The 23953-nt window shown below is 35.8% G+C and overlaps 1 protein-coding gene across 1 annotated transcript; it reads right to left on the reverse strand.

Annotated features, from left to right (window-relative positions):
• Positions 1–22221: 22221 nt before the first annotated feature.
• On the reverse strand, positions 22222–23560 carry LOC116130672 (G-type lectin S-receptor-like serine/threonine-protein kinase RLK1). The gene is made up of 2 exons (XM_031416395.1): positions 23320–23560; positions 22222–23219 (listed from the first exon to the last, which is right to left on the reverse strand). The coding sequence occupies exons 1-2, from the start codon at positions 23558–23560 to the stop codon at positions 22222–22224; spliced, it is 1239 nt and encodes a 412-aa protein (XP_031272255.1).
• Positions 23561–23953: the final 393 nt, after the last annotated feature.

Consider the following 23953-nt stretch of genomic DNA (forward strand, 5'->3'; position numbering starts at 1 on the left):
ACATGTTTACATGCCATATTGCATTCTTGCATTTAAACATTTGAATTTAGAAAGAATAACAAGAAAAAGCCCATCTACACACATACATGCATATAAGCACACTAAAGAACAAAGAGAAAGAAAGAAAATTACTAAAGAAAATAAAAGAAAAGAATTGAATACTAATTTCTAAAAGAAAGATAGGAGAAAAGAAGGTTGTTGCGATGGGGAACCCATGGGGGACAAGAAGAAGAATATTCCCACATGCACGCCACTTTCAGTGAGCAACCTTAAAAGAAGAAAGAAGAATTTGTACAGTACGTAAGAGTGCATGTGGATGAGGACTGTACCCAAAAGAACATACCTACATGCACACCGCCTTTAGTGAGCAGCCTAAGAATAAGAAGAAGGATTTCTACAGTCCGTAAGAAGTGCATGTAGATGAGGATTGTACTCACTCACATGGCCAAGGTTCCAAATCCATGCCTCAATCGAGTCTGATCAGCAAGCAAGAATAGAAAAGAAGAAAGAAAGAAAAGAATAGAAAAGCAAAGAAAGAATAGAAAGAAAAGAACAGAACAGAAAGAAAGAAAGAAAAAAAAAAATAAACAGAAAAGCAGTAAAGAAAATGCATCTTTTATGCATTTGTGCATATGCATTATGCTATGTCTAATATTCAGAATTAGTTTCCTATTTATTCTTACATGTTAGTAAGTGAGAAGTAAGAATTTTAGAAAGAATAGTGAAGAATAGAGAAATTTGAGGTAAGGAAAGAAATTCTGAATACGAGTAACGGAGGAAGAAGGATGGTATAGCGGATTTACTTACTGAGCAATTTGTAACACCCCACTTGAAATACGTAGCCACTGTTTACGGTATGGCCTAAAGAATTACTGAATTGCCCCTAAATGAGTTTATATATGATTCATGTTCTTTGGTTGAGTTTATGTTTTGGGTTTGGTTGAGTGTGTACCCTGGAATTGATCAAGACTTAGCAAATTTTGGAGTTTCAGTCTTCGCCGGGGCGAGGGAGAAGCTTCGCCGCGGCGACGTTGGTTATGTGTGGGTAGTGTTGGTTCTGGAATGTTTCGCCAGGGCGACAGAAAATTCTTCGCCGCAGCGACGAGACGGCAGAAAAGTTTCTTGAGTTTTCTAGAGAATTCTTCTTTTGGGACACAATGACCATTCTACCCCTAATTAGTAGGAAAAATGGGGAGTAAAATGAAAGGAAATTTAATAGAGATTGTGTTTAGATGGGGGTGTATTTGTAAAGAATCAAAGGATATAGATGGAATTTTTAAGAAAGAGTAAGGGCAAAATGGGAAAGAGTGGATATTATATGAGTTAATAAGGGTTAAAAACCCATTCATTTTACCCATTTCCACCGCCTCTTCATCTCCCATTTTCTCTCAATTTCTCACTCAATTTTCTAAGGGATTTTTGAGAGCTTTGAGTTGGAATTTGACAAAGAAGTGATCCTAAGCAAGAAGAGGTAAGAATCCCTACTTTAGAGATGAGTTTTATTTATGTAAGGGTTAAGTTCTTACTAAGTTTATGCTTAGGAAATAAGGGAAAAGTCATGATCCAACAAGAGTAGAGAGCTTTAGTGGAGACTACTCAAGTATGAGGTAAGTAAATCCAACTCAAGCTAAAGTTTAAGAAATTCTTAAGTAGAGATTTATTTATGCATGTATATATGATGCTTATTGAGAAATTGAGTAGAGATGTATGTTTATTTGTTGAGAAATTGAGTTGAGAAGAGTATTTATGTTATGTTTGTTGGATATTTCCTTTATGGAAAGTGTTTATGAGTAATAGTTTGAGATGAAGTTGGAGGAGATTGAGTATGTATTTTGGGAGTGTTTTTCTATGATAGGGTTTATGCCCATAGAAGGGAATTTACTTCCAATTCTGGATGGTTAAAAAGAGAAGGAGAGTTGTAGTTAGAGAAGAGTTTTTATGTGCACATAAGTTGTTTGATGAAATGCCTAAGTGAAATCTGCCCTGTCACTGCCGTAACTTTCTAAGTGATTTTTGGGCATGTTACGGATTGAACTGGGCTGAGACCAAAACATAGAAGTTATAGCCCTGTTTCTAATCTTTGAAACGAGACCAGAACCGTAGTAATCAGAGGTGTATAATGAAAGTTATGGTCTTTTTAGTGTGACCTGTGCAGAATGACAGTTTTGAGGAAATCTTGCATTTGGCATTTCAAAAGTGCATTAATGAGTATGAACCATCCATATGCATTAGTTGTGCATTAAGAAGTAGCTTGAGAGAGAATATAGAATGTTGAGTATGAGCTACCTTATGAGTACTAGCTTAAGAGTAGAAAATTTTGAGTATAAGCTATATTATAAGCAATAGCTTGAGTAAGAAAGAGTAGAGAATGTTGAGAATAGCAACTCTTAAGAGTAAAGAGAATGAGAATACTCTGATAGCAAAGAGAAAAGTTGAGAAAGAGTAGAGAATTACTCTAAGAGTTAAGCTACATTATGATGAGTAGCTAGTGATGAGTAGCTAGAGAAAGGGTAGAGATCTTGTGCACAAGAGTTGAAGAGGAGAATAGAGTAAGTTGTGCGATGGGGAACCTGTGAGTGACGAGTAGAGTCACGCAGAGTGGAACACGAGGTTCCAGCCGTGCCTCCGGTTAGATGAGGCCGTGACCGTCACGCAGAGTGGAACACGAGGTTCCAGCCGTGCCTCCGGTTAGATGGGGCCGTGACATTCAGAGAGAGAGAGATTGTACACTCATATGGCCAAAGGTTCCGAATCCATGCATAACCAAATCCGATCGGTAGCGAATTGAGCAGAAGTCACGTAGAGTGGTAGCGCCCAGCCGTGCCTCCGGTCAGATGAGGTCGTGACATTCCAATGAGTAAGAATGAGAAGGAAAAGAAATAGATAGAACAGAGATGAGAAAAAGCTAAGAGTTAAGCTACATTATGAGTAGTAGCTTGAGTATGAGTACTAGCTTGAGAAAGAGATGAGCAAACATGAGAAAGAGTAAGAGAGAGATAAGAGCATAGACTAGGTTATGTGATGGGGAACCCGTGAGTAATGGGTAGAGTATTCCCGCATGTACGCCGCATTGAGAGAGCGGCATGAGTATCAGATAGAGAAGTGGTGTAGCCCGTGAGAGTGCATGCGGATGAGGGCTATACCCGAGTACCCGAGAGAGAGATTATACACTCACGTGGCCAAGGGTTCCGAATCCATGCATAACCAAGTCCGATCGGCTAGAATGAGAAGAAGTCACATAGAACGGGAGCGAGTCCCGACCGTGTATCCGGTAAGATGAGGCCGTGACTACTAGAGAGAGAGTTAACAGAAAAGAGTTATGAGAAAGAGAAACAGAAATGAGAATGAGTTAATAGCAAGAATTAAAGAATGAGAAGCTTGAGAAAGCTTGAGAAAGAATGAGATAGAAAGAGAGAGAATATGAGAAAGAATGCGAAAGTTTGAGTTAGTAAGAATAAAGAGTAGAAGAAAGAAACATGCAGTTCTTTTACATTAGTTGCATGTACACCTCATAGATGTATGTACCATGAGTTCTTCCATGGTTAGTGAGAGTATAACGAGAATGAGAAAGAGAACCATGATTTTCCTTCATGGTAAGTATGATGAGAATAAGAGAGAACCATGATTGCCCTTCATGGTGAGTAAGAATAAGAGAAAAAGAACAGAGAGAAAGAAAGAGTAAAGAGCAGAACAGAGTTAAAGGAGAATAACAGTATTAGAAAGAAAGAGAAAAACAGTGAGAAATAGAAATAGCAGAACAGTCGAGTAAGGAAAGAACCAAAGAATGAGTTGCGGGGATAGTAGTAGAGGATTTACTTACTGAGCATTGTTGTGCTCACCCCGTTGTTCTTCTCTGTTTTGCAGGAAATAGGAGCAGCGGTCGGATGGACGTCAAGGAGCGAAGAGTATTGGCACTACTGTCCACCAGCTATGATATTTTGTATTAATTAGAAAGTTTTTAATACATAGTATTTTGTATTTGTAAAGCAGTATATTTTTTTATGAGTAAAGAAAAATTTGAGCCCACTATCTTTCATATTATATACATATCTATATTTTACATAGTACGTATTATAAGAATAGTACTAAAGAGGAGTTGTTACACAATTAGTGCTCACTCCGTTAAATTTCACTATTTTTGCAGGTAGTAGATGAGAAGCGATCGGAGGGAACATTAAGAAGCGGAAGAGAATTGCACTACTGTCCAGTTGTATTTTGAGTTTTGTATATAACTTTCTTACTTGATGTAGAGAAGTTGATTATAAAGTAAAGTAGATTTTTGGGCCGATTATCTTATATTTATATGCTTTATATGTTAACTATATCATATTTGGTAACTTCTTATCTTATTTTCCAAAGTATAATAGCTAGAGAAAGTTATCACATTTGCTCTTTACCCCGAAGATTTATGTCAAAAGTCACCGCCATTGAAGAATGCTGAGACATGGATGATATGGACATTGATGAACTCATCGGCTCTCTCCGAACCTATGAGCTGAATTTGCGATGTTGGGAAAAACAAAAACAGAGCAAAGGTTTGGCTCTTAAACATGAGGTTGATTCTGATCCTTTTGATGACTGTGATTTAAGTTCACTGGATGATAAAACCTGTGCTTTAATTACAAAGAATTTTGCAAGTTTTTAAAGAAAAACATGAAAAAGCCTCATAATAATGGTTATGGCCGAAAACCTTTTGTGAAAAAGCTTTATGACCATCAAACCCCTAGTACCTTTACAAAGAAATTTTCAAAAGATAAAGAAAAGAAAAATAAAGGTATCAAGTGTTTTGAATGTAAGGGTGTCACGATCGGGGGCTATCCTCTATCTCGCCACCTTCGGGCTCAAGGGCTTTCCCCGCGCGTTGGACATGTCCAAGGTATTGTCTAATATGGGTCCTTCTGGCCATGCCTCCTTTGGATCCTCACGGCTTTGCTTCGCTTCATGGTCTTTTTTCCACCTTAGGAACGCCTCCCCTATTGACTTGAACCTTGGACTTATACCTTGGCCAAGTAACATGAGTACCATTAGGCTATAGCCTTTTTATTGTCATGACTAGGGGCTATCTTCTATCTCACCACCTTCAGGCTCAAGGGCTTTCCCCGTGCGCCAAACACATCAAAGGTATTGTCCGCTATGGGTCCTTCTGGCCACGCCTCCTTCGGACCCTCACAACTTTGCTTCACTTCGTGGTCTTTTTTCCACCTTGCGAACGCCTCCCCCATGACTTGAACCTTGTACTTATACCTTGGCCAAGTAACATGAGCACCAAAAACACCTCAACAAAATGGTGTAGTGGAGAGGAAGAACCGAGTGTTGCATGAAATGGCTGGGGTGATTCTTAATGCCAAAAAGCTTCCTACAAGACTTTGGGCAGAAGCTATCAACATGGCTTGTCACATTTCCAGTAGAGTTTATCTTAGAAAAGGTACTGTTCAAACTGCCTATGAGCTGTGGAAAGGTAAGAAACCTGATCTCTCTTACTTTCATGTGTTTGTATGCAAATGTTACATTTTGAATAATAGAGAAAATTTAGATAAGTTTGATTTTAGGAGTGATGAATGAGTTTTCATTGGTTATTCTTCCAATAGCTGTGCATTTAGGATCTATAACATGCGTTCTAAAAAGGTCTTATAATCCATTAATGTTGTTTTTAGTGGTGCAGAAGATTTTTCAAAATATTATCAAGAATCTGAAATTCAAGACATATCTATTCCTCGTGTGCCCACACAAGATGGTGTGAACACTACTGAATCTCCTGAACCTAAACCTTCATCAAATGTGCTATCACCTACTTTCGGTGCTATAGCAACAAGATCTACTCCATGCAAAGAATCATCAGTTGATTCATCATTATAAAATGAAGGGATAGAGCTAATTGTTGATATTTCTGATGACAGCATTCAAAGGAGAAATCAAAGAAGAAAAGATCCACCAACATGGGTTCCAAAAGCTCATCCACCTTCAGCCGTGATTAGAGATCCAAATGAGGTAATGGTTATAAGAAGGAGAAGACAAAATGAAATTAACCATACACATAACAAAGATGAAAATTGGATTGAGGCGATGCAAGAAGAACTAGAACAATTCGAAAGAAATGATGTTTGGATGTGTAAACCCCGCGTTATTATTCCGATGCCCTATGGTATGAAATTTACCTTTTCAAGTAATTTTCTTTTTTCTAAATGGAAGGGTAAAATGATCAATTTACATGTATTTCGAGATGTGGCCATTATAAAGTGTAAGAGGTGATGGCATTGAAGAGAAATGAGGGTACAATAGTCATAAAGTTGATTGATATGGTTAAATAGCGTAAACGGTAACCAAGGGTATAATGGTCTTTTCATACAAATCCATATGAAATAATTATCCATAAAAGTGCACCAAGGGTAAATTAGTCATTTATCTAGTAGGATTGCTTAATTGTTAAGTGTTTTAAAGAAGTCAAATGGCATTAAATGAGTGCTAATCATTATGTTATGGTGGAAATGACCAAAACGCCCTTATATGAAAAATTTATGCCAAATATTTACCAATCACATTAGAGTGACAATGGAATAAATATTTACAAGGTTTAAAGAGAGAGTAGTTGGCCTTGTAGACTCCAAACATATCATCTTCTTCTTCATCTCTCAAATCCACCATAAGAGCCACTAATCCAAGCATTTTATTCTCAAATTTTCTTAGGATTTCAAGGTCATTTTCAAAGGAGATCACCATCCACACTTAAAGAACTTCAATTTCAGGGTTTAAGGTGAGTTTCAAAACCCTATTTTTTCTGATCTCTTAGTTAAAAGAGAAATTCATAAGTGGTTATGTGTGTAAGGTAGAAAGGCTGTACCTTTGGAGCCAAGGAGGAGTGTCTTTTTGCTTTGAATACTAAGGTAAGGAAAAAAAAATCTCCCTTATGACTACAATTGATAACACCTAGTTTTATGAAACTTACATGATAACACCTAGTTTTATGAAACTTACATTTATTTATGTTAATATGAGTGTGATGCTATGTTTTGGTTATGGATTGTTTAAATGGGTGTGTTGATTGGCGTATGTGTGCATATGGAGGATGATTATGCCAATTAAGAGATTTGTAGTTGGACGATGTTTTGGCACTTTTTGGTTCTATAAAAAGGGAGGTTTTTATGGCCTTTTATACGTAGAATGACATGGCAAATGATATGGATGTGCAAATGAAGGTGACATGGTTAAAATGAATAGAATTCGGATTTGGCTTTTTGAGACTTATACTGTACATGCTTCACTGAATCAGTCATAACTGAAGTTATAGAAGTCTGATTGAGTTGATTCTTGAAGTGTTAAAAAGTTCAGAAACAGACCTAAAACGTTTATGTTTTAGCCAAAAATAAATTCGAATTAGAAGATAATGGAAAATTGCTTGAAAGTAACGAACTGTATGGCATCCACCTTCTTAATGGAAATTCCCATTTGTTTCTAATTCTAATAAACCCCTGAATAATCTTACTACTGAAATTCCTTGTATTGTATGAGAAATTGAATGAATTAAGTTAAGAAGTTTAGTAGGAGAATATAGTATGATTGAGCATGGGATATGTTAGTCCATATGTTTGCATTCATAATGGTAATGCATATAGCTTATTTAGTTGTCTTATGAAAAATTTATGAAATGTTAAAGAATGAATTCCATGAGTCTCTTGAGGTATAAACCAAGATCAGAGGAATGGAATTCTTATGGAAACCATGAGTCCTTTGAGGTGACGACCAAGAACAAGGTAATGGTTTAAATGAATCCGATCGGATAACAAAGACTAATGAAACCATCAAGTATAAAGACAAAAGAAATAAGCATGCCATGTACATGAATATTTCATAAGTCATATATGTTCTATGTTATATTATGTATGGTTATGTTATGACTTATGTTTATGAGAAAAGTCCAAAGTGTATGATATGTTTTATGAACTTGTTATGTCAAAGAATGAAGGTTATGTTTTGTAGGTAGGGAAGGTCCTAAGTAATATACTTGTATAATGAACCTTAATAGTTTTTAAATGGCCATATTCCTTACTGAGCGATTAGCGCTCCCCCCACGAAATGTTTTAAAATGTTTTGCAGGTAAGGATTAAGGCATGAAGCTGGGAGAGGATTCTGAGGGACGCTATGAGCATGAAGGGATGTTTTAATTATGACTATTGAATGGTTTTGCTAGTATTTAGTGTAGTAATTATGTTTATATCTCATACTGCAATAAATATTTCCATGTTCTATAATGGAGTAAATATGTTGTATTAATAAAGGAAATTAAATTACTAGTAAATTTTGTAAAAATGTGTATGTTCTAGTAAGTATTACTATCGATTTCATACTTTACTCCAAAAAAGGAAATTATATTTTTTTTTACTTATACAATGAACTCATTGTAGTTTAGAAATTAAATTAATAAATATATATATATATATAAATATGTTTATAAACTACAAATTTATTCTTTAAATAAGATTTTAAAATAAACTTCTTTCCTAGGCGTGTGTTTTCTAAGTTCTCAATGGCCAAGGGATACTTAGGAAATACCTGGGTAGAGAGGGTTTTTACAAGATGCTTGTACCAAGACTAGAGGGAATCAACATAATAAGTACCAAATGGGTTTTCAAAAATAAAACTGATGAGTTTGGTAATGTTGTGAGGAACAAAGCAAGGCTAGTAGCTCTAGAATATACTTAAGTTGAGGGAATTGATTTTGATGAAACCTTTGCACCTGTTGCTCAACTTGAATCAATTCATTTGCTGCTTTCTATTGCCTACTGCCTCAAGATCAAACTATTCCAAGTGGATGTCAAAAGCGCCTTCTTGAATGGAATGCTCATCGAAGAAGTTTAGGTTAAATAACCAATTGGCTTTCAAGACCCCCACAAACCTGATCATGTATTCAGATTGAAGAAAGCTCTTTATGGTTTGAAACAAGCCGCACGGGCCTGGTATAAAAGGTTGAGAACTTTCCTTCTTAACCATAACTATGAACGAGGTAATGCCGACAGAACCCTCTTTATCAAGCATCCTAACAATGAAATCATGTGTGCACATATTTACATTGATGATATTATGTTTGGTTCTACATCTCATTCATATGCACTTGAATTCATTAGCCTGATGAAAAATGAGTTTGAGATGAGTATGGTATGCGAATTGAATATGTTTCTTGGACTTCAAATTAAACAAATGAATAATGGCATGTTTGTTTCCCAATCAAAGTATGCTAGAAACATGTAGAAAAGATTTTTTCTAGAGAATGCAAAGCATGCTAGAACCCCTACGAGTGCTACCCTTAAACTGTCCAAAGATGAACATGGCAAGAAGGTAGACAATAATTGTACCAAAGCATGATTGAAAGTCATCTTTACTTAATTGCAAGCCAGCATGATATTTGTGTTAGTGTTGGTGTTTATGCTAGGTTTCAAACTAATTCATCTAAGTTGCACTTGAATGCAGTGAAAAGAATCATGAAGTATGTTTTAGGTACGTGTGATTTTGGCCTTTGGTACACATTTGATTCTAACAATTGTTTGGTTGGATATAGTGATGCGGATTGGGCAGGAAGTTTGGATGATAGGAAGAGTACTTTGGGTGGATGTTTCTATCTTGGAAACAATCTTGTTGCATGGTACAACAAGAAGCAAAATGCAATCTCCCTATCCACTACCGAGGCTGAATACATTGCTACAGGGAGTTGTTGCACTCAAATTTTATAGTTAAAGCAAATGTTGAATGATTATGGTGTTGATCAAGATTGGGTGACAATTTTTTGTGATAACACGAGGGCCATTAACATCTTTAAGAATCCAGTCTAGCATTCTAAGACTAAGCACATTGAATAAGACATCATTTCATTAGAGGGTTAGTTGAGGAGAACATCATTGCACTTGCTCATGTGAACATAAAATCCCAATTGGCTGATTTATTTACAAAAGCATTTGACTATGATACTTTTTTTTTCTTAAGGAAGTCCATTGGACTACTTCAACTTGAATAATTTTTCATTTCAGTTGATGAATAAAACATGAACATTCTACTTTTATTTTTGTTTGCCAAGACTCCTTAATCTATGCTAGCATTCTAATTGTCCTTCATTTTCTCTTATCTGTGTAGCTAACTCTGGTATGTTGTGTCCACTGAGACACTCTCTAACATAACCTTATTGTATCATGAGTTGATTGTCCATTCTTGTCACCATTATGAAAGATCTACCTTGCATAAAGTGTAAAAGTTATTTTGAGTAATTTTCTGATTTATAGAGACCCTTATATTTTGGAAAATTTACCATTAAGAGGACTACCTTCTTACAAGAGTGAAAGCTACATTTTGGTTATGTTATGAGAGTTATTTGCCCTTTGCTCAAAATGAAAAGAGATACGTCGAATCATTATCTTCCTTTCTGAAGAAGAAAAATACAAAATATAGTAGGGCATGAGGGAAGGGGGAGTCTCTCGCAAAAATTTTAAATTGACCAATGTGTCATTTAACCCCCTTGAGGACACTATCACACACTGAGACAAGCTCTTGGAAATTTATCTCACTTGTGTGTGATTAAGAAAGTGTTATTTTGACTGCATTATGTTGACAACTTCCATACGAGTTTTTTTGCCATTTTAAGATTGAAAATTTGATCTCTTAGGTTGTTTTGCATAGATTGACTGTCTTGACCCTTCAAAAATTCATGTGAAGCATTTCATCATTTTAATTTTATGTTTTTAATATTGTTCAATAAAGTCTACTCTTTTGAATTTTTTTGATGTTCTTCTAGGATGTTGTGTGCTCACACAATTGCAAATGTACACTCATTTAGGATAGAGTTCTATATTTGGTATAACTCTCCTTAGGGCATCAAAATCACTGCCTGTCATAAATGCAAGTCCTAAACCCTTTTGCATCAATCTTCACGTTCTAAACCCTATTGCGTCGCTTGTGTTCTCTATTCTTCATGTTATTTTTCTCTCAAAATTTCACTGATTTTTCCTTGTTTTCTCACATGGATTCAAGAAAGAAAGCTATTGAGAACTCAAAAAGAAAGGTCATGGAGGAATCGCTCAAGAAAGGATTTCAAGACTTGAAGAAATCCAACAAGAAAAAGTTGATGAAAGAGAAAACGCCACCAGAGGAGTCCTATGAGGAAGAAACCAACCGTTCATCCTTACTTGTCTCTACCCATGTTTCCACTGATAACCAAGACTCTATGCTCTCATAGAAGAAGTTTGCCTCTGCCTCACCTAAGATGTCGCCTAAAAAATCCTCTTTGATGTCGGACAACGCCTCAAACAACACTCTGATAGCCACTCTGAAATTGCGCAAGGAAGGTTCTTTAAAAGCCACGCCTTCAAAGCCTTTGACTCATACAGAGTTGGCAAAAAAGAAAGGAAAAGTTGTTATGGAGAAACCTTCGATTGGTAAAATCTCTCCTTTTGTTTTACCTACTGCTGAGACTAGATTTAGTAGCCACATTGTCACAAAGACAATTGTGAGCAAAGCAAATGTTAGGTTAGAAGATTTTGATGAATTTCATGCCATGATGAAGAAAAGGAAATGGTTAGGAATTGTCACGGGTTGACTGCCCTTGTCTAAACTCTTGTTCAAGAGTTTTATGCCAATTTTGGTTTGGACAATGCTGAACCAAATTCAAATAAGCATAGTGATAGAGTTTATGTTTGTAACGCCCCACTTGAGGTACGTAGCTAATGTTTCTTCTTTTACTCTTAATTGAGTTGGTTTATTAGTAGTGTTGTTTGGTTGACCTTTGATTGAGTGATATGTTTAATACTTGCCTTGAAATTGGTTGAAAATAGAAGAAGTTCTGTGTTCCAGGCTTCGTCGGGGCGAAGAAGAATCTTCGCCGCGGCGAAGAGGTGTTGAAACCACGGGGAAGCTGCTGGACAGTTTCGCCGCGGCGACGGGCCGACCAAAATGTTTGTTAAGTTTTAGATATTTTCTTCCCTAAGGGCAATTTGACCATTCTACCCCTAATTAGTAGGAAAAGTAGGGAGTAAAATGTAAGGAATTTTCATGGAGAATATGTTGATATGGGGGTGTGTTTGTAATGAATCAAAGGATATAGATGGAATTTAAGGAAGAGTAAGGGCAAAATGGGAAGGCTTGTGCATAAAATGTGTTAAAAGGAATTAAGTCATTGCAAACCCTTCATTCTTCTTCTCCATCGCCACTCTCCTTTCTTACTTCTTCTCAATTTCTCCTTCTTTTGTTCAAGGACTTTTAAAGGGCTTTTGGAGTGATTAAGGGTAGAAAATCAATCTAAGGCATCCTAAGGTAAGGATTCTTACTTTGGATGTGAAGCTTTGTGAGTTTTTATGTATATTTGAATATTGAGGGTTTTTGGTTCTTTTGTTTAAAGAGTAGAGAAAGAGTCAAGCAAACCAAGAGAAAAGAAGAGCTAGTGAGATCTCTCCATAACAAAGTAAGTAAATCCCAACCCAAGTTGAGATTTGAGAATTTTCTTGATTAGGGTTTTCATAGCATTTATGTATGTATGTTATATATATGTTATATGCTATGTTGATGAGTCTTAAATGGAGATTATTATTGCTTGTGGTTGTTCATGCACTTCAATTGTGAGAAGTGAGATGTGGGTTGGAAAGGTAGTTTGAGATGGAATTGAAGGATATTGAGAAATCCTTTTTGGAAGTGTTATTCTTTGGCAGGAATTATGGCTATGTGAGGGAGTTTTCTCCCATTTTGGATGGTTAGAGAAAGACATAGAATTATTGTTATAGTAGAGTTTTATTATGCACCTGAGTTGTTTGATGAAATGCCTAATAGAGGTTTGAGTATAAGTAGTGAACCTTAATTCTTGCAACATTGCATGTTGGCATTTCATAAGTGTATTAGTGGAGATGAACCATCCATAGACATTAATTGTGCATTGAGAAATGACTTAAGGAAGAGTAGGAAACTTTGTATAGGCACTTGCTCTATGAGTAGAGAACTTTGTGAATGCAACTACTCTAAGGGTAGGAAAAATGAGAAGTGCTAGAGTAAAATAAATGAGAAGAGTATTAGAAATGGGTTGATGCTTTGTGATCGTCACCCGATTAGTTATTAGAAATGGGTTGATACTTTGTGATCATCACCCGATCAGTTATTAGGAACGGGTTGATGCTTGGTGATCATCACCCGAAAGTCATGAGTAACGGGTAGGTGTTTTTGGTCTCCACCCGATAGTTACGAAAACCGGGTAGATGCTTCGTGATACCCACTCGGTAGTCACTAAGAGTGGGTTAGTGCTGTGTGAACTCCACCCGACAGTCATGAAGAGCGAGATGGTGCTGTGTGAACATCATCCAGCCGTACCTCCGGTAAGATGAGGCCATGACGTTTAATAGAAAGTGTGAGGAAAGAATTAAGAGAATTTCATACGGGGATAAACAGATAGAGGGTTTACTTACTGAGCATTATTGTGTGCTCACCCCGTTATTTTTCCTTTGTGGGTGTAGGATCTAGGTGATGATGCAGTCGGAGGGGCGTCAGCAAGCGAGGAGCAGTAGCTACACTGTTTCCCCTGTTTTTTTTTTTTTTTTTTTTGGTCTTTGTAAATAGTTTTTTGTAAATGATGCTCTTTGTGTACAAAAGACTTATTACATATAATAAAAAGAAAAGTTTTGGACCTATTTTCCATTGTTATTATGCATGCATTGTAGCAGTTGTTACAATGTTAGAGGACGTTGGGTCATGTTTACGAAGGATGTTGTTAGGGATGCTCTTGGTTTGAAGAAAAGCAAAAAGAACTTTGATTTGAAGAGTTTAGACTTAGACAAAATTGTCAAAGTGATCACTAGTGGTTCAATTGTTGTTTGGCCGAGAACTGGTGTTATTCAGCTTGGGGTGCTCACACCTTTTTATAGACTACTGTTTAAAATTTCATTGACAAATTGGTCTTTTTCCCTGCACAATTCAACTATTAGACCAGAACGACCACAACTCCTTTATGGAATTGCTCAAGGGAAAAAGAGTGATTTAGCTGAGTTGATTTTTACTAGTGTTAGGGTTGTCATGTAATCAACCTATTCTCTACAAATTCTGTGTTTTCCTTCCTTAATTTACAAAATCATTCCCACTTACAAGCCCACATCATATGAAGTGGAACCTGTTTTGAAGATAAAGACTGTAACGACTCCATTCTTTTAAAAACATGCATAGTAAAAGTACATGTAAAAATAACATAAAAAGTTGTGCCTAGAATTTTCTTTTATTAAACATATGTATTCTTTATACAAATATATACAGGATTTGCAACATATGTGAAAACTATCAAAATGAGGTGGACAGTGTAGCCATTTCTCTTCGTGTGCTGATGTTCATCCGACTGTGTCCTCATCTAGAACCTGCAAAACATAGGGAACAACTGGATGAGTACAAAACAATGCTCAGTAAGTAAACCCATCTACTCACTTATCCCCGTAACTCTCCCTCTAATTCTTTCCCTACCATTTATTGACTCTTCTCTTATGCAACTCTCTATTTCCTCTTTCTCATAACTCTTTTATACTAACTCTCTTTCTAGTAAGTCACGGCCCCATCTGACCGGAGGCACGGCTGGGACTCGCTCCCACTCCCTGTGACTTCTACTCATTCTAGCCCATCGGACTTGGTTATGCATGGATTCGGAACCTTTGGCCATGTGAGTGCCTAGATCCTCCGGTAAACTCGTATAGCCCTCATCCGCATGTACTCTACGGGCTACACCACTTCTCTTTCTGATACTCTTGCCGCTCTCTCTATGCGCGTACATGCGGGAATACTCTACCCGTACTCATAGGTTCCCCATTGCACACCTACTCTATTCTCTTAATAAGCACTACTCTAGCTTTTCTCTATAGTACTCATTCTCTCCTTCTCTTTACTCTTAGAGTAGTCTAAACAAAAGTCTCTACTCTTTCTCTACTCTCTTTTCTAGTGCATGTAAAGCATAGTTATGCACATAAATGACTCATACTCATTAATGCTTTATGAAAATAACTAGGACATGTAGCACACATTAAGGCTTCTACCCTTACTTATGATTCTCTTGAGCATTTCATCATACAACTCATGTGCATAAACAACTCTACTCTAACTCTAGCTTTTCCCTTTTCTTAAATCAACCAAATGGAGGAACTCCCTCATAAACTCTAAATTTCCTGTCAAAGAGAAACACTTCCATAAGTTGCTCAAACTTCCTCCAACTCATTAAACCAACCCAACATCAAGCAATAAAACACTTCTCATAACTCAATCATAACTACTAATCTCATTCAACATTTAATGAATACACATATATGTTTATAACTCTACTCAAAAGAGTTCTTAAATCTCAACTTGGTTGAGTTCACTTACCTTATGAGAAAATAGCTTCTTTAACACTCTCTTTCCTTGGGAGCTTGCCTTTCCTACAACTTACCCACAACCACAACATGAGACTCTAAACAAAACATAATAAAACTCTCACTAAAGCAAGATCCTTACCTTAGATGCTTTAATTAAAACCCTACTAAAAGTTACTCAAAAGGCTCTTGGAAATCCTTGGAAGATTGAAGGAATTTGAGAGAGTTTGGAAAATGAAGGAGGCGGTGGAATGGAAAATGAAGAGTTCTCAAAGACTAAACCCCTTTAAATATCTCTTAACAACTCATTCTTCCCATTTTCCCTTGCTCTTTCATGGAAATTCCATCCATATCCTTTGATTCCTTACAAACACACCCCCATACTAACATATTCTCCATGAAATTTCCTTACATTTTACTCCCCACTTTTCCTGCTAATTAGGGGTAGAATGGTCAAATTGCCTTTAGGGAAGAGAATATCTAAAACTTAACAAACATTTTGGTCGGACTGTCACCGCGGCGAAGATTCTTCTTCACCCCGGCGAAGCTTGGCACACTGAACTTCTTCTATTTTCAACCAATTTCAGGGCAAGTATTCAACACAACACTCAAACGAAGGTCAACCAAACAATATTACCAAGAGACTAACTCAAATAAGAGCAAAAGAAGGAATAATAACTACGTACCTCAAGTGGGGCGTTACAAAGACTATCACTAAGAAGTCTTTTAGACAGCCTACTAGAAACTTGCGCTCATCTTCCTCATTTGATCAGACAAGGACTAACACTTGGCAATCCAAGCTTTTTGTTGTCATGCAAGACTTAGAAACTTCAATGGAGTCTGTCCTTCAATATGTGAAGGAAATTCACATTTCTCTTAGTTCTCGAATAGACAAAATGGAGGTTGATTTGAAGAAGAAGCAAAAGAAGAAAAAGATTTATGTTCTGATAGAACCTACCGATCAGAACGTAGTGCCTCCTTCAACTCCAATTGCTCATGTTGTCCCTTCTACTCCTGCAATGACTGCTGAAGATGTTGCAACTATGATTCCAGAAAAAGAACAAGCTGCAAGTGAAATTGAAGAAGAACAGGCAACTCATGAAGATGAGGAAGATATTGCTTGTGAGGAAGAAGAAAAAGCTAGTGATGAGGACGACCAAGAGCCTACTAATTAAAAAGCAGAAGCTCCTGAAAATGCAAATGCTCAAGAAGATTCCCATGTGCGCACTGACGATGCCTTTCTAGTTCTAGATGAAGCTGCTGACACCTCCTCTACTGCTATTCTAGAAGTTCAAGTGGAGGACTCCAATGTCACCATCACTGCCCCTCCAAAATGCAAAACAAAGAGGAAAGCTGGTCTCTCTTCTCTACCCTCTCGAAAATCCTCAAGACTTATGAACAAAGAGGGGGAGTAAGAACATGGGGGAGTGATTTTAATTTTTTTTACTAAACTACTAAACTTTGAACTGTAATCTCTCCATGGGAAAGTTTTTATTTGTTTTTGTTGCTTATGTTATGTTTCTGCAGAATGAACTTAGTTACTTTATCTTGACAACTTTTTAACTAACCTTGAGTTTGCATTTGTGTTATTTTGTTGGTTAATTTTATTTGTATGATTGTTTTGCAAATCTACAGGTTTAATTGGTTGATTAAATCAAGTTTGCACTTAATCTTTTTGTTGTTAATTGGTTGATTGAACTAGGTTTGCACTTATTTTTTGTTGTCTTTGTTGTTCTTTGTTCATAAGTTTGACAAAGGGGGAAAATGTGGAAAACTTATATTTAGTCAAACTTATGAATTGTGTGTGTGCACAAATGTTTAGCGTGCACACTAATTGCCAGACTTGAATGTTGGCTTGTTTCGTTTAGAGTGTGTGTACACAACAGGTTGTGCTCTCACTCTTGCTTTAGATATGTGCAACACAACACGAGTTGCATGTCTAAAAAAATGAAAAAAATTATTGTTTATCTTTGTCTCTCACTTTTTAGGACCTTTCTACATATGTCATAACATCTTTAAGTGGTCCTAAGGAATAAAATTCTTTTCTCGATTTGTTTTGTGGTCCAAACCAAAAGAAGGAAAAACTTTCCTTTTTTTGGACAAACATTAGTCAGTCCCTTGTTGGCTAACTTGGCACTATATTACTGAGCAAGAAATCCTTCATTATATAATACCCTTTCTTGCATGTATGAATCTAACCTTTTGATATTTTGTTTCATGATACCCTGAAATTCTTAAAGTATTCTTTCTCTTAAGGTTCAAAGGTTCATTTCCCTATTTTGTGTCAAAACCTCACCATATCAAACACGTTATTGATGGCTCTTGGAATGTGGTTTCTTTGCTGATGCTGGTGCGTGGTGTCAGTCTTGAAGCTTGGTGGCTTACAAGCTGTTTTCGGGTATGTTCCCGTCATGAAGAAGATCCAAGGAGTTGCACGTTAAGGATTCAGAGTGTGGTGCTAAGTGTAAAGTTGATCAGGGAATTTTTATTTTTTCTTTATAAACTTTACTTTTAAAATTTTTGTGCATTTTAAATGTTTTGTATGTGTGGCAAATTCGATTACATTGATACAAATATAATAACCAAAATTGACATATCTTATTCATAAAATATTTTTATAATAAAATTACAATAATTATTGATTATGCTTAATTTAATTAAATAATTATTAATATAAATAAATTTACAATCTTTATTAGGTTACTTCACCAACTTCACTATGTGAGTTATACTCCCAAGTCCATATCTCTATGATCCGTATCCCAATATGATGCAAAGGTTGGAAAGAATTTGTCTTTTCTTATACTTGTTCAGCCGGTTGCCAGTTTTTATTGAAATAATATTTCACCATTAGATAATTTTATCAGAAATCAAACGGCTTCTCTTTTCACGTTAAGCGTTACATAGTATGTCCCAAAATTTAATGCTCATAAATCCACTTGGATCACTTATATTTAGGTCTTCAGACAAGTAGGTCTATTTACAGGGAAAACTTTTATACTTTATCAGGCCTTCTAAAAATTCAATAAAGGGCTACTATATATGTAATATCCGAGCCATTGGTACTCTTGATTTACTTCTAATGATGAAGTTATGGGTTCAAATACTCTTGACAAATCGAGGGGACGAGCTTTGAAACCCACTATTTGAGGTAGATAAGAGATAGCTTAACGATATCTTGATAGTGACTCTTATAACTATAATGCCTAAATCCCATAAATGTTCAATGATATGCTGATTCTTTAATATTCATTTTTACTGGATTTATATTTCCTGTCACGATATATGATTTTTATTATCTTACTAGGTTGATATTACAAGAAAATCCCTAAAAACCATTATTTGATGAGTAAAAGAAATTGTGATTAAATACGAATTTAGAAAAAAAAAAAAAAAATTCCTGGATGCAAGATATTAAAGGGTTATTTTATTAAACAAGATGAAGAGAAGAAAATAAGCAGTCCAAGAGAAGGACAAACAAACTAAGGATACACAAAACTTCAAGTCACGATCATTTTTATTTATAGAAAAAGGAAAAAAACTGAAAATTGACTTGAAATTCTCTTCTTCTTCATTATCAAAGCCTTTGCATGATTTCAAAATAACTCTGTCTTCATTATTAAACAGTAAGGCAGCATTCTTTCCAACAGTTTTCTCTGGAATTTCCGCAGCTAAAATCCCAACAACATCGCCCTCGTCTGGCAGCCATAAGGTTTTCTTGACGGGTTTAAGAGAAGATAGCAGGCTTATTTTAGACTCTCTTTGTTTAGCAGAAACTGTAAAAGATGAACATAAGAAGAAGAAGAACACGAGAGAATGAATGAAAAGGAAGATTAAATTAAATCTGAGCTGCATCTTCTGGGGATTTTCTCAGGCTAAACTTTGTTAATGTTTGAGAAAGGTTGAATTTGGATGATATATTGAGAGAAAAGCCTTTGTATATTATAAGTAGAAAGGAAATGAAGCAATAATTCTCCTTGGAGAGCAAGCTGATTGTAATGTGAGAATCTGCATTCTGCAGGTAAATAAAACACCAACCTGGACTACAATATTTTGTTTAAACATTTATGGAACTTTCGAGAGAATTACATTTTCATCCCTATAGTTTTGGTATACTACTGAATGATATTATTTCAAATACTAGTACTTTAGTTCTTTGACTTCATAAATAGTTAATAGACTGTTAATTGAGTAAAACATTATACTAAAATGATAAAAATACCTCTCTAAAAAACAATAAAGATGAATTATATATAATATACTATTGTAATTTGAATTATTTTCCTTAAACAAACACGTTATATACTGGTGTTGTTTGTATAATGTCTTTTTCAATTTTTTTTCAGATGATATTTTTGTCATTTTAAGTCTAGTTTTCAAGTCAATTAGCAGTTAACTAATGATATAGTAAGTTAAAGGACCAAAATAATAATATTTGAACTGAATGTCCTTATTAGGCAACTGAAATTAAAGGGATTAAAATATAATTTTATGGTCATCAAGTCAAGTCGGATCCATTTGCATTTAACAGAAATACTATGTTTACTAACAAGTTTTATTCACCGTCTTATTACTTTTGTTAAAATTACACATAGTACTTGTACTATGTGTATGGTACCCGTATTATGCTTACAAAGGATAGTAAGATGGTTAATAAGATGGTGAGTAAGCATGACATTACTCGTGCATTTAATTATCCTAGGACTTGGTCTATGTCTTTATTATTTTTTCCTATTCTTTAAAATTAACGGGATTTAAATTTTTTTTTTTAATTTCCGAATTTGAGGCAAGCAAAGCATAATCATGTTTAAATTTTTTATTTTGAATATTTTTTTTCTCAACGAACTTGAAATTAATCTCGCACTCCATATATGTTTTGTTATTGTCTTGGGTATCTATTTTATATTTGTTTCGTTTTCCTCCTCGTTTAATTTCGTTCATAGACTATTAGTCTACTGATGGTTTTCAGAGTATATTTATGAGTGCATTTGACTTATTATTTTTGCCCATATTCTCAATCCTATTCTTTAAATAATGTTTGGCACATTATTCTAGAAATATTACCCTATTTTTTTAATTACTTTTAGACCCCATAAGGTTATTAATTTCATTAAATACCCCCGAAAAAAAGTTTAAAAATTAACAAAAACATCCCCGTGACCCATGCTTGCCAGATTTCGGCAACCACCGTTGGTGGTAGCCGGAATCTGTCACAACGGTGAATTACCAACTGGAACTGGCCGGTAATTCACCGATCTGGCATTTTCCAGTCAAATTTACAATGGATGTGGTCGGAAAAGGCCAGATCTGGTCGTCGTTGACGGTCAATGACGACCATATCTTTGGCCTTTTCTGGCCATCGACGGCCACATATGGCCGTAGATCTGACCTTTTCCAGCCAGATCCGTGGTGGATCTGGCTGGAAAAGGCCATAGTGACGCCATACCGGCCAGATTCGGCCGGTATGTGTGGTTATGTAATTTTCCAACTAAATTCCGACGATGGTGGCTGGAATCTGGCACTGCAGCTGGTGGGGGCCTTTTTGTCATTTTACATATTTTTATATATTGGGGTATTTATTAAATTAGTAAACTTAGGGGGGTTTTTTTATAAATTTATAAATTTTACCTCGTAACACTCCCACATTCAATTATCCAATACTATCCCCCAAAATCCTATCCAAAATAATAAACCAAACACACCCTATATGTGACAAAGACTTAATTTATTAGACATACATATGAATCAGGTAAAGCATTAAAATTTATTGTATGTAAATTTTAATGCTCATAAAATTTCAAGTCTTCAGACGGTTAGGTCTATTCACTAGGAAGACTTCGACTTTATCAAGTCTTCTAAAATTTAAATAAAGGCCACTATTCTAACCTAATGGACACGCAAGAAAAACTCAGCAAGAGCTTTCATTGTCGCCATTAGCATCTCTTAGTAGACCAAGACAAATCTGTTACATATACCTGTCAACACAGCCTAAATCCCAAATGTTGAAAAGAAAAAGAATAAATGTTGAAAAGAAAAAGAATATATATATATAATATGACATAAAGCTATATGTACTAAACTACTTATATAATTTTTTTTCATACAATTTGATTATATAGAGTCCCTTCCTTTTATATGCGTCCATCCATTCATTTTGTACAATCATTTTTTAACCTTTTCTTGCTTAAATCCAATGGTCGTGAAGGGAAATTTCTTTTTTTTTTAACCGGAGGTGTTTGGGCCAGCTTATGTGTATCTTAATTAATCTTTCAGGGCCTTGAAATTGACAATCGGATAAATCATTTCAATAGTCATTCCTATCAAGGCATGTGAGAACTCGAACTCAGAAACTCATGTTTGACCTCTTTGCTCTTATACCCTCAGGCTACCTAGAGTAAAAAAAAATTCAAATTAAGTAAAAATTCTAAATTACAATAATCTAACCGACAAATACAAAGTTGAGATCTCAATTTATGTGCCACCCGAAGTAACTTTTCAACTCAGCTGGCAGTTTTACTATTGTAATAGCAATTTTATTTATTTTTTTTCTTTTCAATTTGTGGAGGCTAGATTGATTTCCAAGGTAATTGATATTATCATTCACCATAAAAGACGGATTGCCTTTGCTATTAAAATTATTTACCTTGACACTTCTAGGTGTCATGTTTCTTCTTCTTGTTCTTTTTTTTTTTTTTTTTAAAATTAATAAAACTTTTTTTTCTACCATCGAGGTTCTATATGTATACCTAAAAGTATAAGAATATAAATACAACAAATTTAGATATACAAGCTTAGTATTTTTTTTATTGAATATAACATGTTGAAAAGAAGATACATTGAAGATACATATACCAACAATTCCCATATGAGATTATTTATCTACCTAGAGAGGGGAAGTGGGACAAGGAGGAATAGAGACATCCGTAATCCCTTCTAACATCATCACTACACTCTTCATTGAAGGACGAAGAGCTGCTTCATCTTGAACACACCAGAGCCCCACCTTAACCATGTTCTCCAATGTCTTCTTATCTACTTCTTCGCCATGGACAAGCTTATTCAACTCTCTATCAATGAAGCATTTGTAAACCCAATGAATAAGAACTATTTCTTCTGGTTTTGATACATTAACATCCAAATTTTTTCTGCAGCAAACAATTTCAAGGAGCAGAACTCCGTAACTGTAAACATCTACTTTCACTGATACTGGGATATTCTTTGAGCATCCTGGTGCCATGTAGCCTCTTGTCCCTCTCACCAATGTGAATGTCCTTGTTTGGTCTGGCATTAACAGTTTTGCCAGCCCAAAGTTGGAGATTTTAGCCGTCCAAAAATCATCCATCGGAATGCTTTGCGGCTTTATATCACAATGAATTATAGGTGCTTCACATTCATCATGGAGATAAAGGATTCCTCCAGCAACTTCTAATGCAATTCTTACTCTCTCATTCCAATCAGGGGACCTTTCAGCACGAAATAAGAGATCTGCCAGGGAGCCATTGCTCATATATTCGTACACAAGAAGCCTCTTGGAGTCCTCATAACAATAACCAAGCAATCCCACTACGTTCTTGTGATGAATTCTACCAATCACAAGCATCTCTGCCCTGAATTCTCTTTCACTACCATCATTCACCAACCTTTTCACAGCAACAAGTTTTTCGCCTCTGTGAAAACTCCCTTTATATACTGCACCAAATGAGCCCCTGCCCAACTCTTCTCTAGACCCTTTGGTGGCCTTTTTAAGCTCATAGTATGAAAACGATCGCAGAGTAAGCTCATCGTTCAAGCCAAATTTCCCAGTTTTCAATAGCCTTTTGTATTTCGCAACTCGGTACTTAAAAATGAAAAACCCCGAGATTGCCAGAAAAACACATGAACCTGTAATGAAGACCTAAAGACAAAACCAGAATTAGTGTTATTGCCTTTTTGCTTGTCACTACTCTAGTTGTTTGTGGCTGCACTGGAAAAAAATTGACACCATTATTATTGCTGGTGATATTTCTCTGGCCCGTCTTGAAATAAGCTATGAAAGAGGACGACTCTCCTTGATCCCTGCTGGCAGATTTCAATGGAAGCTTTTGTTTTGAGCAAGAACTTGACTTATACAACACCGCATCACAATTGCAATCCTCTAAGCAAGATCTTTTGCAATCTTCTTCTCCCATATTTTCATTAGAATAGGGATAATCATCCCATGTCATCTTCTCCATCAAAGTCATGTTATATAATATTTCTCTACTTCTATTCATACCTTCGCAGGTTTGATCAACGAAGCTTCTCTCACATCCACCAGACATTTCACTAGAGTCAACAAAATCAGTCCCTGGAAGACACCGGCATATCGGTTGATCATTATACAATGTGCAATAACTGTTCAAACCACAGAAAGTCTTCACATGACACAGATCTTCTGGTTCTTTCCACTTCACAGTTGTGTTATACACACCCTCGGTGACATAGAAATAATAATACAAACGAAAAACTCCATCAACGTCCAGCGTTATGCGGCTGATGATAGTTGAGCTCTTGCTCGAGCCATTTCATTAAATGGTCCACATACATCTGAATGTACAACTTCTAATAATTCTTTGGATCTTTCCTCTTTACCCTTA

The sequence above is a fragment of the Pistacia vera genome, unplaced genomic scaffold, assembly GCF_008641045.1.
Source record: "Pistacia vera cultivar Batoury unplaced genomic scaffold, PisVer_v2 Contig223, whole genome shotgun sequence".
Lineage (NCBI taxonomy): Eukaryota > Viridiplantae > Streptophyta > Magnoliopsida > Sapindales > Anacardiaceae > Pistacia > Pistacia vera.

Coding starts and splice junctions, on each gene's coding strand:
- LOC116130672 (XM_031416395.1), bottom strand. CDS start 23,560: ATGACTTTGATGGAGAAGATGACATGGGATGATTATCCCTATTCTAAT. Junction 23,220..23,319: donor TATCACCAGCAATAATAATG/GTGTCAATTTTT, acceptor TCTTCATTACAG/GTTCATGTGTTTTTCTGGCA.